The following is a 14,384-nucleotide window of genomic DNA, read 5'->3' as shown; positions in this document are numbered from 1 at the left end:
CCACGCCCATATTTACTTGTCGAACAGAAACAACCAATCACAGCCCTGGATCCAGCCCGAGATACCGCCCCCCGTCGGCTTTGACCGAAAAGAGTAAAGCCTCTGATAAAAGTTTTTTCTTATTTTTTGCTTTTTTTATCCACTAAACTCGTAAAGGTGTACATTTTAAGTTTATAATCAATTTTGAATCGAACCACGATTCCTATTTGCGATGAGAGCTGAAAGTGTGATACGTGAGAGGCACCTTCTTGATTGACGTTTCCATTAACCAATCATCAGGCCACAGTTCGGGACGTTCAAATAGTCCGCCTAAAATGGTCTGCTGTGATTGGTTGGTTGATGTAACGCTTCCTGACGCAATATTGCCTTTCGACAGCCTTTGATTTACTGTGTTCAACAAAAATGCCACAAACAAAGACATAAAATGTTCTTTAAGTCCAACTATGCTGGAGAGTTGAAAACAGCAGCGTATGTAAGGTGGTTTAAACAGTTTAGAATTAAATAATAATACAATTATTGGAACAATACACACGTCCAACAAGCTGTTTTCACAAATTAAAACCTTTAAAATGATAATTTGTTGTTTTGTGTAGGACTCTAGAGCACATACAGTACGTTGAACATTCAAGTCTGTTAGAGACACAGTATCCCCGGATGTTTGTGCTTTTTTGTTAGCAAAATATCTCACAAGCTCATACAGGACGTAACAGAAGGTAATCGTTGTATGTTCTACTAAATCAAGGTCAAGGTTCTTTATTGTCATTCTTATCATATGTGGTACATGTGGTGGAATGAACTTGTGTACACAGGGTCCCAGTATCATCCAACAACAGTATAAATTGTAAATAGAAACTGTAATAAGATTTAAGATATGAACTAAGAATACGCTAAGCACTAGTACAGAAACAATACTCCGAACAACAGCAGCACGAACATGAGTCTGTGTGAGCAGATGAGTACGAATGAGCATGAAATAAATCAGCAGCATGAGATCAGCAGCATGAGATCAGCAGCACATATCAACAATCAAGTGGCATCACAGTGATTATTCTGGTTAGAGATTCATGAACCTAACAGCCTCAGGGTAGAAGTTGTTCCTCAGTCTAGTGGTTCTACACTTAATGCTCCTCAACCTCCTTCCTGAGGGGAGCGGGGCAAAAAGTGTGTGTGCTGGGTGAGTGGGGTCCTTCATGATGCAGGTGGCCCTCTTCCTGCATCTGGAGGTGTAGATGTCTGTGATGGTGGGGAGACTGACTCCAACATCTTCTGTGCAGCCTTCACCACTCTCTGCAAAGCTTTTCTTTCTGCAGCTGTGCAGCCTCCATGCCACACGTTGATGCTGGAGCACAGGATGCTCTCCACTGCACACCTGGAGAAGGAGGTGAGGACTGAGCTTCCCTGATTAACTTTATAATTTGATTAACTTTAAGAGTCAACCCTAATTAAGATGGTGCCAAAAAAAACTGTCATTAAAAACACATATATGCCAAAACTAGCTAAGCTTTTGCTACTCTTAGATTTTTGCTAAACTTGTGTTTAAGTAGCTCTTTGCTACTTTTATCTTATATCTACCATTTGGCTACTTGTACTATCAGCTAACTTTTTGCTCATTTAGTTTTATTTTCAGTTGTGCATTTTTAGCAAGACTTTTGCTACATTTAGCATTTAAGCAGTGTTCTGATTTTATCTGGGTTAGGGTAGAGGTTTTTTCACAGGTTCTATTCTTTTTAGGTTTTGTTTTGCTTCTTTTAGCTTTTAGGTAGTGTTTTACTTCCTGTAGTATTTAAATACCATTTTGCTACTTTTAGCTTGTAACTAGCCATTTGCTACCTTTCACATATAGCTACAATTTTACTACTTTTAACTTATAGCTAGCCTTTTGCTACATTTAGCATTTAGCTACCATTTAGCTACTTTTAACTTGTAGCTAGCATTTGTTACATTTAGCATTTAGCTACCATTTTGCAGCTTTTAACTTGTAGCTAGCCGTTGCTATATTTAGCATATGGCTACAATTTTACTACTTTTAACTTGTGGCTATTCTTTTGCTACATGTAGTATTTAACTTCCATTTAGCTACTTTTATCTTGTTGCTAGCCTTTTGCTACTTTTTGCATTTAGGTAGTGTTCTGCTTTCTTTAGCCATTATTTTGTGTTCTTTTTTTTAGCTTTTACCAAGTTTTCTGATTCATTTAGCATTTAGCTGTCATTTTGCTACTTTTACTCTTTGCTAGATGTTTGCAACATTTAGCTTTTAGCTATTGGTTAGCTTTTTGCAGCTTGCATTTTGCCAGTTTGGGGTTTTAGTTGTCATTTTGCTCCTTTTTTAGTTTCTAGCTCTTGTTTAACTCATTTTAGCTTTTACTTCTTATGTTGCTGAATGTTTGCTACTTTCCCATTTTAAATGTTTGTGCTTTTAGTTGTTGTTTGACTCCTTTTGATCTTTTTTAGCCATCTTTTCGTTCTTTTACATTTTGTTTGTTTTGCTTTTATTTAATGTTCTGCTTTTTTATTATTAGCTAAGTAAACACTTAATGTTTACATGTATTTCTCCAAAACATCTAGTTGTTTTTTTAGGCACATCTCGAGACATTTGGAGTCTCAGTCTCAAAACATTATTAAAATAATTTGTTTTTATTTGGTTTTCAAACTAAATTAATCACGAAAGGTGCGATTGTTGAGAAGGGGGTCTCTGCAGACCAAAAGTGGGCGTTTCTGGCGAATAGGCGTTTATGGACGGCGAACACTGATTGGCTAACAGTATTTAATAGGCGTTTGTCGGCGGCGAACACTGATTGGCTGTGGGTAACCCTCAAAGTCACGAGTCATTGATGAGGTAACGTTTCTTTGCGATATTTGACAAAGAAATATGGTTTATTGTACTTATAAAGTATGTTATGTTTTCACTTATGCATTTTATTGAAGTACGTTTATTGTAGGTCACGATAGTTTCGACCGTTCTCTCGTTGTTGTCGTAACACACTGAGGTAAAGTGAGCCTCCACTCGGCTCCTTTTCAAAATAAAAGCTGAAAATAAAAGTTCTTAATACTTGAAAAATAAATATTTAAAAGCTGTGTATAACTGAAAAATATGAAAAAAATAAATAAATAAAAGTTGTTATTAGCTGAAAAATAAATAAATAAAAGCTGTTAATTATATCTATGTCTTTCTGCCATGTCAGGGACCACTCTCACTTCAGACTGACTCTAGAAGACCCCAAGATGTTGCCCAACAATGTTGACCAACATCTGATGTTGACTTTCATTACTCAATAATGAGTAATAACTTATTCAATAAAAAGTCTGTAATTTGTCAATAATAGTCAATAATTCATTCAAGAATAGATTATGGGTGTTTGGTATGGCTCAGTGGCTAAAATGGGTTGGATGTTAGAGAAATTACTTAATTTTCAATTACCTGAATGCACAAATTCCTTCATTTATAGTTAAACTTTAGGAAATCAACTTTTTTTTTCTTGTGAAAAAAATATCAAAATTAACTTTAAAATCCAATCCAGGATTAAGTAACAACTAGCAACACCCTAACTGTACTATGTTCTGTGTTTCCAACAGATGCTACGATGACTTCTAAAAATGGATGTCCCAATAAACAATAAAAAAAATTCAATGATGCATCAAATGTTGTCTGAGTATGTTTTAAGGTAATAACAAATGTGAAATCTGGAAAACAAAGACAATTCCTGAATCTGTCTTGTGTGCTTTGATGTGTACATAAGTTTATTGGAGGTCCTGAAACAACTTTTCTGAGAACACAAAGATTTTTATTTTACCTTTGGTCAAGATGTCAGTTTGAAATCAGGCTGCTTACTGCAAAACCAAGAGGTTTTTTAAGACGGTCTTCATTTGTATTGTTTTGTCGACTAAGCTAAATGTAATTTCTAAAATATGGATAAATCTGATCTCATCATGCAGCATAAGCAACTGGGTACAGGTGTGAGGGCCAAAAGTCTGGTTATGTACTGGCTCCTAAATGTGCTGGTTTTCTACTGAAACATGGAGTAGGGTTGACCTTTAAAATGTGAGACAGCTGAGGAAGTTAACCAGTAAACAGAATACCTGCTCCAGGTGCAGAAATCTTACAGAAACTGACAATCACTCATCTGCAGTGACTGCAGGTTGAACAAGAAAATGTGAAGTTAAAGGAAACCTCCTTTGTCCCAAGGCCAGTTTAAGTATCATTAATATTTTTCTTTCTTTATGAATCGATTGTAACTTTGTTCACATTTTTCAACAACCAAAATGGAATTTGTTTTTTTAATGTTATGGCTAGGTATTAAAAAAAAACCTAACATTTAGCTCTCCCCACTACCCAGTTATGTTGCTCTTATTTTGAAATGTAACCGGAAGTTCTGTGTTAAGAGAGTCGAAAAAAGAAGTTATGGAGACGCCGCGGCAGTATACTGGAGCAATGTCGAACCGAGACGCCGCTAATGTCGAACCGGTTAACACCATAGACATAATATGCCTGTGGTTAACACAATCTGCCAATAACGCCTTGTTTTTAGACATCATGTGTCTGTGGTTACGGCATTTTATCGTTCAGCCTTTTTTTTTCTATCGTTCAGCCTTTTTTTTCTATCGTCCAATCAGATGTGGGCGTCCAGACACGCCCATTTTTCTATCGTCCAATCAGATGTGGCCGTCCAGACACGCCCATTTTTCTATCGTCCAATCAGATCCGGCCGGCCAGAAACACCCATTTTCCTATCGTCCAATCAGATATGACCGCCCAGATACGCCCACTTTCCTATAGTCCAATCAGATATGAGCGCCCAGATACGCCTTCCGAATTTGCCTGCAGAGACCCCTTCTTGGGATTGTTACGCAACGCCGCTCCTTCCGCAGGCGGGCGGAGCCTAGCAGCGTCTCCTTCCACCAGGGTCCCTTCCTCGGAAGTAGGCGCGTCCGTCCATGTTCCGTTCATTTCTTTTAAAGTGGTTTTTGTAACGACCCCCTTCCCTGACACTTCGCACCATGGACGACTAAACCGGGGTTCGGGTACTCGATTCCGCCCGTCTTTCTCCAGCCTCGGATCGAGAGGACCGGATGAAACCCAACTGTGGTTTTCTCCGCTTCGCAGGGGAGGTAGGGCTCCGTGTAATTACTGGATTCGAGTCGCACATATAAACGTCACTTGCTGCTTTCACAATTAAAGCACAATGTAAGCACCTTATTTTGTGTTATTTAATATTAAAAGCAAACACTGAGCTGGGTGTATATGCATTTATTTTAACTAAACTGTAATTGTAGCTCTTTAGCTTGGTAGCGCGTCAAGCTAGCTCCGCTCCAGATATTAGTCGGGTTCATTTTAACAAGCGTTCCTGCGCTTCGAGGTTGAAGATAAATTCTGTAAAACCAGAATTCTGTCGGAGGTTCCGTCTGTTTTACATTAATTTAACATTTTAATAACTCACCAGAGTCACTGTCAGCATCTGAAATAGGCTGAATAAACTACAACTGAAAGCAAAACAAATAAAACGTAAAAAGATTTGTGGTTTCAGCGATGACGAACTTAAATTTCGTTCTTAGATCAAGTAAAATGTTAGTAAACATCCATACAAATATATATATATATATATATATATATATATATATATATATATACATACATACATAAAAGTGCTGGTCGTAAAATTTTATTTATTTATTTCAGTAATTCCATTCAAAAAGTGAAACTTGTATATTATATTAATTCATTACTCACAGACTGATATATTTAAATGTTTATTTCTTTTAATGTTGATGATTATAACTGACAACTAATGAAAACCCCAAATTCAGTATCTCAGATAATTAGAATATTACTTAAGACCAATAAAAACAATGATTTTTAGAAAAGTATGATCATGTTCTCCTGATGCATGCTCAATAAGATCATATTCAATATGTATATGTGTGTATATATATATATATATATATATATATATATATATATATACTCAATATGAGCATGTTCAGCATCAGTACTTAGTTGTTGCTCCTTGTGTCTGGATCTCTGGATCAGTGCATCGTGTCATGGAGTGGATCAGTCTGTGTCTCTGCTCAGGTTCTGAGAGTCCAGGTTGTTCTGATCGTGGCCTTCAGCTCTTCTGAAGTGTTGGCTCTGGTGTATCACATCTTCTTCACAATACTCCATAGATCTTCTATGGGGTTAAGGTCAGGCGAGGTTGCTGGCCAGTTAAGAACATGGACACCATAGTCCTTAAACCAGGTCAGCAGCTGGAAGCAGGAAGTTTCTAAAACTTCCTGGTGATGGCTGCGCTGACCCTTGACCTCAGAAAACACAGTGGACCACCACCAGCAGAAGACGTGGCCCCAAACCATCACTGACTGTGGAAACTTGACACTGGACCTGGAGCAACATGGATTCTGTGCCTCTCCTCTTCCTCCAGACTCTGGGCCCTGGATTTCTAAAAGAAATGCAACATGTACTTTCATCAGAGAACAGAACTTTGGACCGCTCAGCATCAGTCCCAGGTGAGACGTTTCTGACGCTGCCTCTTGTTCAAGAGTGGCTCGACACAAGGAACGAGACAGCTGGACCCCATGTCCTGCACACGTCTGCAGTGTTCCCCCAGTTAACTCACCATGGCGGGGCGCTCATCTAATCCATGATTTTTGTTGACGGGAGGGACGGAGATATGTCTCAGTGCAGCTTGTACAACTGTTTTTGAGTGGGTGTGTGTGTGTGTGGGGGGGGGGGGGGTAGCACGAGGGAAGAGGAACCTTTAGCTTTTTAGCTAGAGCGCCTGTATTGCGCGCAGCTAGCTTGGCGCTGTGTGGGGGAGTTCGGTTTGGTAGGTGGGGTGCTCAGTTCTGTTGACGGGTTGTCCTCCTTGTGCAGGTGTCAATGGTTGTCTTTTGGACAAGTGTCCAGTCATCAGTCTTCCCCATGATTGTGCAGCTACAGAACCAGACTGAGACCATTTACAGATGTTTGGAGTTAATCAGCTGATCAGAGTGTGACACCAGGTTCTTCAATATTGATCCTGTTCACTATATTTTAATTTTCTGAGATACTGAATTAGGTGTTTGTACTAGTTGTCTGTTATAATCATCAATATTATTATGTTATATTAATATTAAAATTATGAATATAATATACAAGTTTCACTTTTTGAATAGAATTACTGAATTAAATCATGTTTTTCATGATATTCTCGTTTTATGACCAGCACCTGTATATTAGAGCATAAAATCTCATATTGCCTCAAACTGCTGCAGGAATTTAAGTGTTAAATGTTATTTTCCTTGTTTACTCTGTAAATTTACCTTTTTGTGCCTCCTGACAGATAAAAAGCTGCGCAGATGTTTTATAATAAGTCCAGAGTTCACTGCCTGGTCTAAAGGAATCTAACAAAAGTCCAATGTGGCAAATTGCTGCAACGATGTGTTAAAACCCTAAATGACTTTATTCTGTGAAAAATCTGTTTCTGTTGTCGTTTAAACCCGTTCGTTCTGTTTCAGGAGCTCATTCTTCGGCTGCAGCGTGAGCTAAACTTTAAGCTTGAACTAAACTCATGTTTGGGTCTGTGGTTGGAAACAAACATGGACCAGTCATAGCTGTTTAATGGTAAAATAAACAAGATAAAAACATTAAGTCGTGTTGTCAGGTGAGAGCAGGTTTATTCAGTTTCAGGGCGACGGAGATCAAAAAGATCTGAAGCTCTCGAAGTGGCTTCAAACATCTGATAAGTTCATGGCAAAACTAACGTTTTAGTTTTAGTTTTCTACTCCGCATTACAAGCCAGCTGTTTTTTAAGACCATTTTCTTTCATTGGCTCTCATTAGTACGCTTTCTTTAATGATTGTCCAATCACTCTTTGTTAAAACAGCTCTCCCTTGTAAATGAGGCTCAGTGGGACTAACCTGTAGAAATAAAGGTTGAATGAAAAGTACTGCAGCCTGACCAAGACCCGAGTCAGGGCTCTGAAACTAAAACCTTAAACCACACCGACAGTCCGACTCTCAAGAACTTGGTGTAAATTTTGACGTAAACCAGTAAATGTTGGTGTTTGAACCCGAGTCTGACGTGTCGCCCTGCAGGTAGCTGCATCCAGTGGGGAGGTAGGCTCGACCTGGGGAGGACAGGATGAAATTGTTCCAACCCTGGGGACGCCAGAGGCTGGCCTTTCTGCTAGAGAAGGCCGCCTCTAGGGAAGCCAGGATGTGGACGGTCTACGTGCCCAAGAAGCCCTCCTCACAGGTGAGCCTTTACCTGGACGGTCCTAGAAGACGTGTGTGTTTACCTTTGTTCTCACGGTGACTCAACGAGGTGCTGTACTTTCTATTTTTACCTCCATGACACCCCTCCAGCTGATTTCTGACCTTCATCTGCGTCAGTGAAAACAGGAAAAACCCGAACAGTTTCAAACCCAGCATTCCTTTTGATCCTGGCGTGGTTCTGAAAGTGAAACTGAATCTGTGGGAAGCACCGCGGCTCGCAGGAGCAACTGGGTCATCGTGCTGCCACTGTTTGTTTATTTGTTTATAAGTTATCCATTGATCGGTTTGAGACGACAAACAGCAGGTCAACTTGTTTACAAAGCTCTATCACGCACAGGCGGTCCAGCCTTTAGACCAGGTTCCCAACCTCGGTCCTGGAGGAACATCATCCTGCAGGTTTCACTTGTTTCCCTGCTCCAAGGAAAGTAAAGTAAAGTACCGTGTGTTGTCATCAGCGTATGTTCTCATGCAATGGTGAAATTACTTCTCTGCATTTAACCCCCCCGACCTGAGATACACCCAGGTGGAGCAGTGGGCAGCTCTGTAGGCGACAGGGGAGCAATTGGGGATTAGGTGTCCTGCTCAGAGACTAGGGGTTGAACAAATGCATAATTTTAAAACTCAACATTAACATAATAAAACTCGAGTAGAACTCGAGTAGTTGATGACGTCATAAGATCTAAAGATGCAAAAATATATAAATAAATAAAACTGCAAAAAAAGTTATTATTTACTAAAAAACAAGACCAACCAAACATTACGAGCATTTATTATGCCCCTACAATTTATCATACTGCACAGGAAAACCAAAACTATTAGTTCTTATTATTATTAAGCTGCAAAAGTGAAAGAAACGTGCGGCACGTAAAAAATAAAAACAGTGGGGGGTCGACCACCCCGCACCACCGCCCGCTGCGCATTAGGTTTAGTTTTAGAGATTAATATGTTTATAGGTTTTTTATACGTTTAGAGATTTAATATTTTTTGCTTTTTGTTTGTGAAACAAGTTCAGAGGAGCTGGTTCTGGTTCGGTCATTGGACCCGGTGTTACACCATATTCTGTTTCCAACTGCGGCAGGTAGCTAAGCTCAAGCCAGTGTTATCCAGACCCAACCTTGAAACATTAGTCCATGCCTTCATCACAACCCGCCTGGACTATTGTAACTCACTTTATGCTGGGGTCAGTCAGGCGTCCATTTCACGTCTCCAGCTCGTCCAAAATGCAGCTGCTCTGCTTTTAACTGGTACACGTAGGTCTGAGCACATCACACCTGTTCTGTCCTCCCTTCACTGGCTTCCTGTGCGATCCAGAATCGACTTCAAGATTCTCCTCCTGACATATAAGTGCCTAAATGGCCTCGCACCCCTCTACCTCTCCGAGCTCCTGGAACCATATGTTCCGTCTCGGGCCCTGAGATCATCGGACCAGCTTCTTTTGGTCGTTTCAAAATCACGCCTGAAGCTCCGAGGGGATCGAGCTTTTTCAGTCAGAGGTCCCAACCTGTGGAACAACTTGCCCCTCAACATCAGGCAGGCCTCCTCCCTCCTGATGTTCAAATCCCTCCTTAAAACGCACCTGTTTGCTCTGGCGTTTAATACTGTGTGAGTTAGTTTATTTTGTTCTGTGTTACCTCATTTTAAATTCTGTTGTTTTATGATTGACGTTTATTTTTACTGCTTGTTTTTCCTTAGTGTGATCATTAGTGTGTGTTATTGCTCCAGTAATTTTAATTCTGTATGATGTTTTTTGTTTTGCTGCCTATGTTTTGCTACATTTCTGTTAAGCACTTTGATAACAGTTTATCTGTTTTAAATTGTGCTCTACAAATAAAGATGACTTGACTTGACTTGACCTAATCCCTAATTGCTCCCCAGGTGCCTACACACCTGATACTTCCTCACATTCTGCAGAAGTCAGTTATTACCCATTTGTTGAAATCAGGTGTAGGAGAACGACTAAAACATGCACGATGGTGTTCCTCAAGGAGAAGTGTTGGGAACCTCTGCTTTAGACTAAGGTCTTGATGAAAAATAGTTATATTTTAATAATCCACAATCTCCTGCTGTTCTGTGAATCTGTCACTGTGTTGGGAGCAACTCTCAGCTACTACCACATTCTGTCTGAGCTCAGTGTTTCACATTCATTGTTTGCATCTCGAGTTGAAAGTTTGAAACGGACCCAACCTCAGGAGGGAGCACAGGGCGGGTTGAGGACACGTCGAAGAGCAGGAATCGTTGGAGTCCACTTCAGAACATTGTTCTCCAGATCCGTCTTGTCGCAGTTTCCTTTAAACCGACATGAACCTAAACAATCGGTTCTTATTTCTGTTTAACGTGGTGTGACAGGACTCCAGGTTCGTTTGGAGCGGACACATTTTATTGTTGAGAGACTCCGCCAGGATTTTAGTTTTAGATCTGCAGCTTCACTTCTGGCAAGGAACTTTCTGTTGGAACCGGATCATCCAGGATCCATTTCAGACTCTTCAGCCGGGTTTGTAGACAGGAAGTACAGGCGTAAGAGCCGCTGCAGGTTTAATGAGGGTTAAAGGGCTCGGTTGTACAGCAAAGCTCCGGGTCGTCTCAGAACGTCCCGTCACACCCGAGAGCTTCCCCAACATCACGAATGAACGGAGGACTCGACCGTGACGCTCTGGAAGAAAAAACCCGGCAGACTGTTGGAAACGGACCCGTTTTCTTTTTCAGTTTGGGGAGAGAAGATCCGAGCTGCCACACGGTGTCACGTTACAGTTTAACTCACGGACCGGACCCGTTGGACTCTTGACCTTTGACATCAGCTGCTTCTAGTTCAGCGTCGGCGCCAAATCAGCCTCAACCCAGAGAAATAAATCTGAACCGTTCATCTCCTTTTACGGTGCTCGATAACTCCAGAAGGATGGGTGACGTACAAAGTGACAAACATTAAAATAAATATTTAGGAAAATCAGCTGCTAAAACACAGACGGAGGCAGTTTTTTGTTTTTGTAGCCATGACGTTGTCAACAAAACGAGGCTTTTTCAAACTTTACCACGCTGAGGAGGTCAGAGGTCAAAGATGGAGGCCGTGTTCAGGATTAAAACCTCGTTCCTGTTGTTTCAGGCGATAAAATTTGGACTTTAAACGGCTCAGTCAAGAACCACCACAAGCACTTTGTCCGTTTAGAGCAGTAAACTCATGCTGCGTTCACTGAACCTGGGAAAGTAGAACGTACGGAGATAAACAGCATACTAATGAGTTGATCGAGCTGCAGTGGGAGAAAATGATAAATTCCCACTCATCATGAACGCACCGTCAGAAATATTCTCTGCGTTGGCGTCTAAACTCGTAAACAAAACAAAAGGAAGAAAGTTGCACAGATTTATATTTAGGTCCCGGTTATGTGGATGTTTGAAATGAAAGACAATATTTTATTTCCACCAAATGTTTTTATTTATTTTGCCAACAAATCAATGATTTCAACCGTTTGCATCAAATGATGCGACTTCTGCCGTTTACCTGACGACACGTTCACTGACCCCGAGCTTCAACAATCTGCTGTAGGACGGTTATTTTGTAATATTTGTTGTCTTTGAAGTCCATCAGGTTGTTTGTTTGTTGTTTACAGGATGCAGACGTCTCCCCGGCCCAGAGGGACGAGGCGGTCCGCTGGTTGACGGCGCTCCACAGTGACCTGCGGCTCTACCCAGAAACCCTGGCGTTGGCCGTGAGCGTCCTCGACCGCTTCCTGGCTCCCATCAAGGTACAGCGCAACGAATCTTTGACTTCTGAAAACAAAAACATTCACAGACACGAGGACAAACTGGACCAACGTTCACCGTTTGTAGAAGAATTTATGAACGTCGAGTCTTTAAAGCCAGCAGAGCTTCAGGGGTCCAGCAGGAGCCGGGTCAGGTGGTCCAAACTGATGCGGACAGTTTAGACCGGTTTATTTTTATAACAACAAACATCTCAGGACACAAAACCTTTCACACACGTTCTACAAGTTATGGAAGAGGCTGAAGATGTTCATCTTCATCTCAACCTCCCACCCTGAGCAGTGACTCCCTTCAACAGGAAGAAACCTCCAGCAGGACCAGAACCAGGTTCAGGAGAGACCGCTGTGGCTCCACTGGCTGGAGTTAAGAGACCGAATGACTTGTCCTGGTGCCAGAACAGGTGCTGGTTTCTGTGGTCCAGGTGTGGCTCCTGTGGTCCAGGTGTGGCTCCTGTGGTCCAGGTGTGGCTCCTGTGGTCGAGGTGTAAACAAAGAAAAACATTAATGACAGAAATACAAACTTGAATAGACGAGTAAGTGAAAGCAGCAGCAGAGTGAGGACATGTGGTCAGTCTAAGCCTATAGCAGCAGAACTAAGGGATAACTGAGGAAACCCAAGCCGACCCCAACTACTGTTAAAGTGACGTGCTGTCGTCACTGTACGTCTCAAACAACAGCGACGTTAGTTCTCTGCACTTAACCATCACACCTGAGAGACATCCAGGTGGAGCAGTGGGCAGCTCTAAGCGCTTGGGAGCAGTTAAGGATTAGGGGTCTTGCTCAGAGACACCACGACATGTGGGCAAGGCTGGGAATTGAACCTGAGACTTTTGGGCCCTATTTTAAGATTAGGCTGAAGTCTTTCCCTTCAGACAAAGTGTTGCCTCACGCACAGAAACTGGAAGTTTGAGTCAGAGAACTGAAAGCTCCGCCTCCCATTCTACCTTTAATCCAAATTCAATTCAAACATACTTCATTAATCCCAAAGGGAAATTAAATGTCGTAGCTGCTCATCCTGGTTTCATTCAAGAGTTGTTACAGAAGCTCCAACGTGCAGCCACAATTGTAGAACTCTAGAAACCTCAAGTAAACCTGTAGTCTGAGGGCAAAGTGCTCTGTTAGGAAAATATGCACAAGGTGAGACGGAGCTTTGTAGGACTTTAATTTTGACAGGGAGCAGCTTCCTGTTCTGTCCAGGACTCTGTAGCATCAGATCAGAACAACAACAAACAAACAAACAAACATCGGGTGTTTTTAACTAACCTGCCGAGCTTATGAACGGAAACAAACCTTTTATCGTCAGAGTTTTGTTTGGTGTGTCGTCATCAGCTGGTTCCAGCATCTGACTCGGACCTGCTGCTGTTTTCAGGCCCGGCCCAAGTACCTGCGCTGCATCGCCATCGCCTGCTTCTTCCTGGCAGCTAAAACCTGCGAGGAGGACGAGGTGAGCGCACGAGGATTGATCACAAACGTTACAGCGCACGTGGAGGATCAGACGGGTCAACGTGTGTGTGTGTGTGTGTCAGTGTGTTCCCTCTCTGAAGGAGCTGGCTGCCTCCAGTGAGTGTGGCTGCTCTCCGTCAGAGATCCTGAGGATGGAGAGGATCATCTTGGACAAACTGAACTGGGATCTGCACACCGCCACAGCGCTGGACTTCCTGCACATTGTATGTGTTCACGCACGCACGCACGCACGCACGCACGCACGCGCTCTTCACAGTCATATTCGCTGTCACAAAAGTTTGTGGTTGTCTGCAGAACTAATTGTTTGTTTCAAAGATTAATGTTTGTGTTAACTATGTACCGTTAGCAGAATTAGCTTCCACTAAATTGTTTCGCCCACTTTGAAGTCTGTTCCTGTCAGTTGTGGGCGTGTCTTAAGAGTCGGTCCGGGCGAGACGTGATTGATCGATCGCAGCTTCAACTGGAGGGAGACGAATTTGTGCGACAGCGTGACGGTCGTCCGAGCGTTAGCGGTTTAGCGTTAGCGGTGTCCACCACCGACGGTTAAAAATCACTGAAACACATCGACCGTGTAATTTGTAATAAATGAACGAACTCGGCCTGGTTCTGTTCAAAACAGGTCGTTTGATAACACTCGTCGTTAAAATAATCCAGACTAAACCGGGTCAGAGAACGACGCGTTCTGAACACTGTCGGCTGAATTAATCGTAAACTGAGTTCAAGTAAAAACTTTGAAACAAACGTCGTGTTTGGACAAAAAATACGGCTTCAGATTCAGAAAACGTTTAATATTTAACGCTTGTATCGTCTCTGCCACGTTTATTTTTCTCAGTGTTTTTATTCAGAAATTTAATTTGACAGAGTAAAAACAAAATATATATATATGTGTGTATATGTATGTATATATATATGTGTGTATAT

General features: G+C 41.7%; 1 protein-coding gene across 2 annotated transcripts in view; it reads left to right on the top strand.

Moving 5' to 3' along the window:
* The first annotated feature begins 4,864 nt into the window (after positions 1 to 4,864).
* ccni (cyclin I) overlaps positions 4,865 to 14,384 on the top strand; it is a 12,943-nt gene continuing 3,423 nt past the window's right edge. For both annotated transcript variants that reach the window (XM_037691746.1, XM_037691745.1), the window contains exons 1-5: positions 4,865 to 5,106; positions 8,068 to 8,227; positions 11,850 to 11,984; positions 13,369 to 13,443; positions 13,526 to 13,666. In XM_037691746.1, coding sequence (XP_037547674.1) covers positions 8,114 to 8,227; positions 11,850 to 11,984; positions 13,369 to 13,443; positions 13,526 to 13,666 — 465 coding nt within the window. In that variant the 5' untranslated portion in view covers positions 4,865 to 5,106; positions 8,068 to 8,113. The remainder of the gene's footprint in view (positions 5,107 to 8,067; positions 8,228 to 11,849; positions 11,985 to 13,368; positions 13,444 to 13,525; positions 13,667 to 14,384) is intronic.

Source organism: Nematolebias whitei, chromosome 18 (assembly GCF_014905685.2).
Source record: "Nematolebias whitei isolate Nwh7 chromosome 18, NemWhi1, whole genome shotgun sequence".
Lineage (NCBI taxonomy): Eukaryota > Metazoa > Chordata > Actinopteri > Cyprinodontiformes > Rivulidae > Nematolebias > Nematolebias whitei.
Note: the sequence above shows the minus strand (reverse complement) of the source record. Positions and strands in the feature narration are given on the sequence as shown.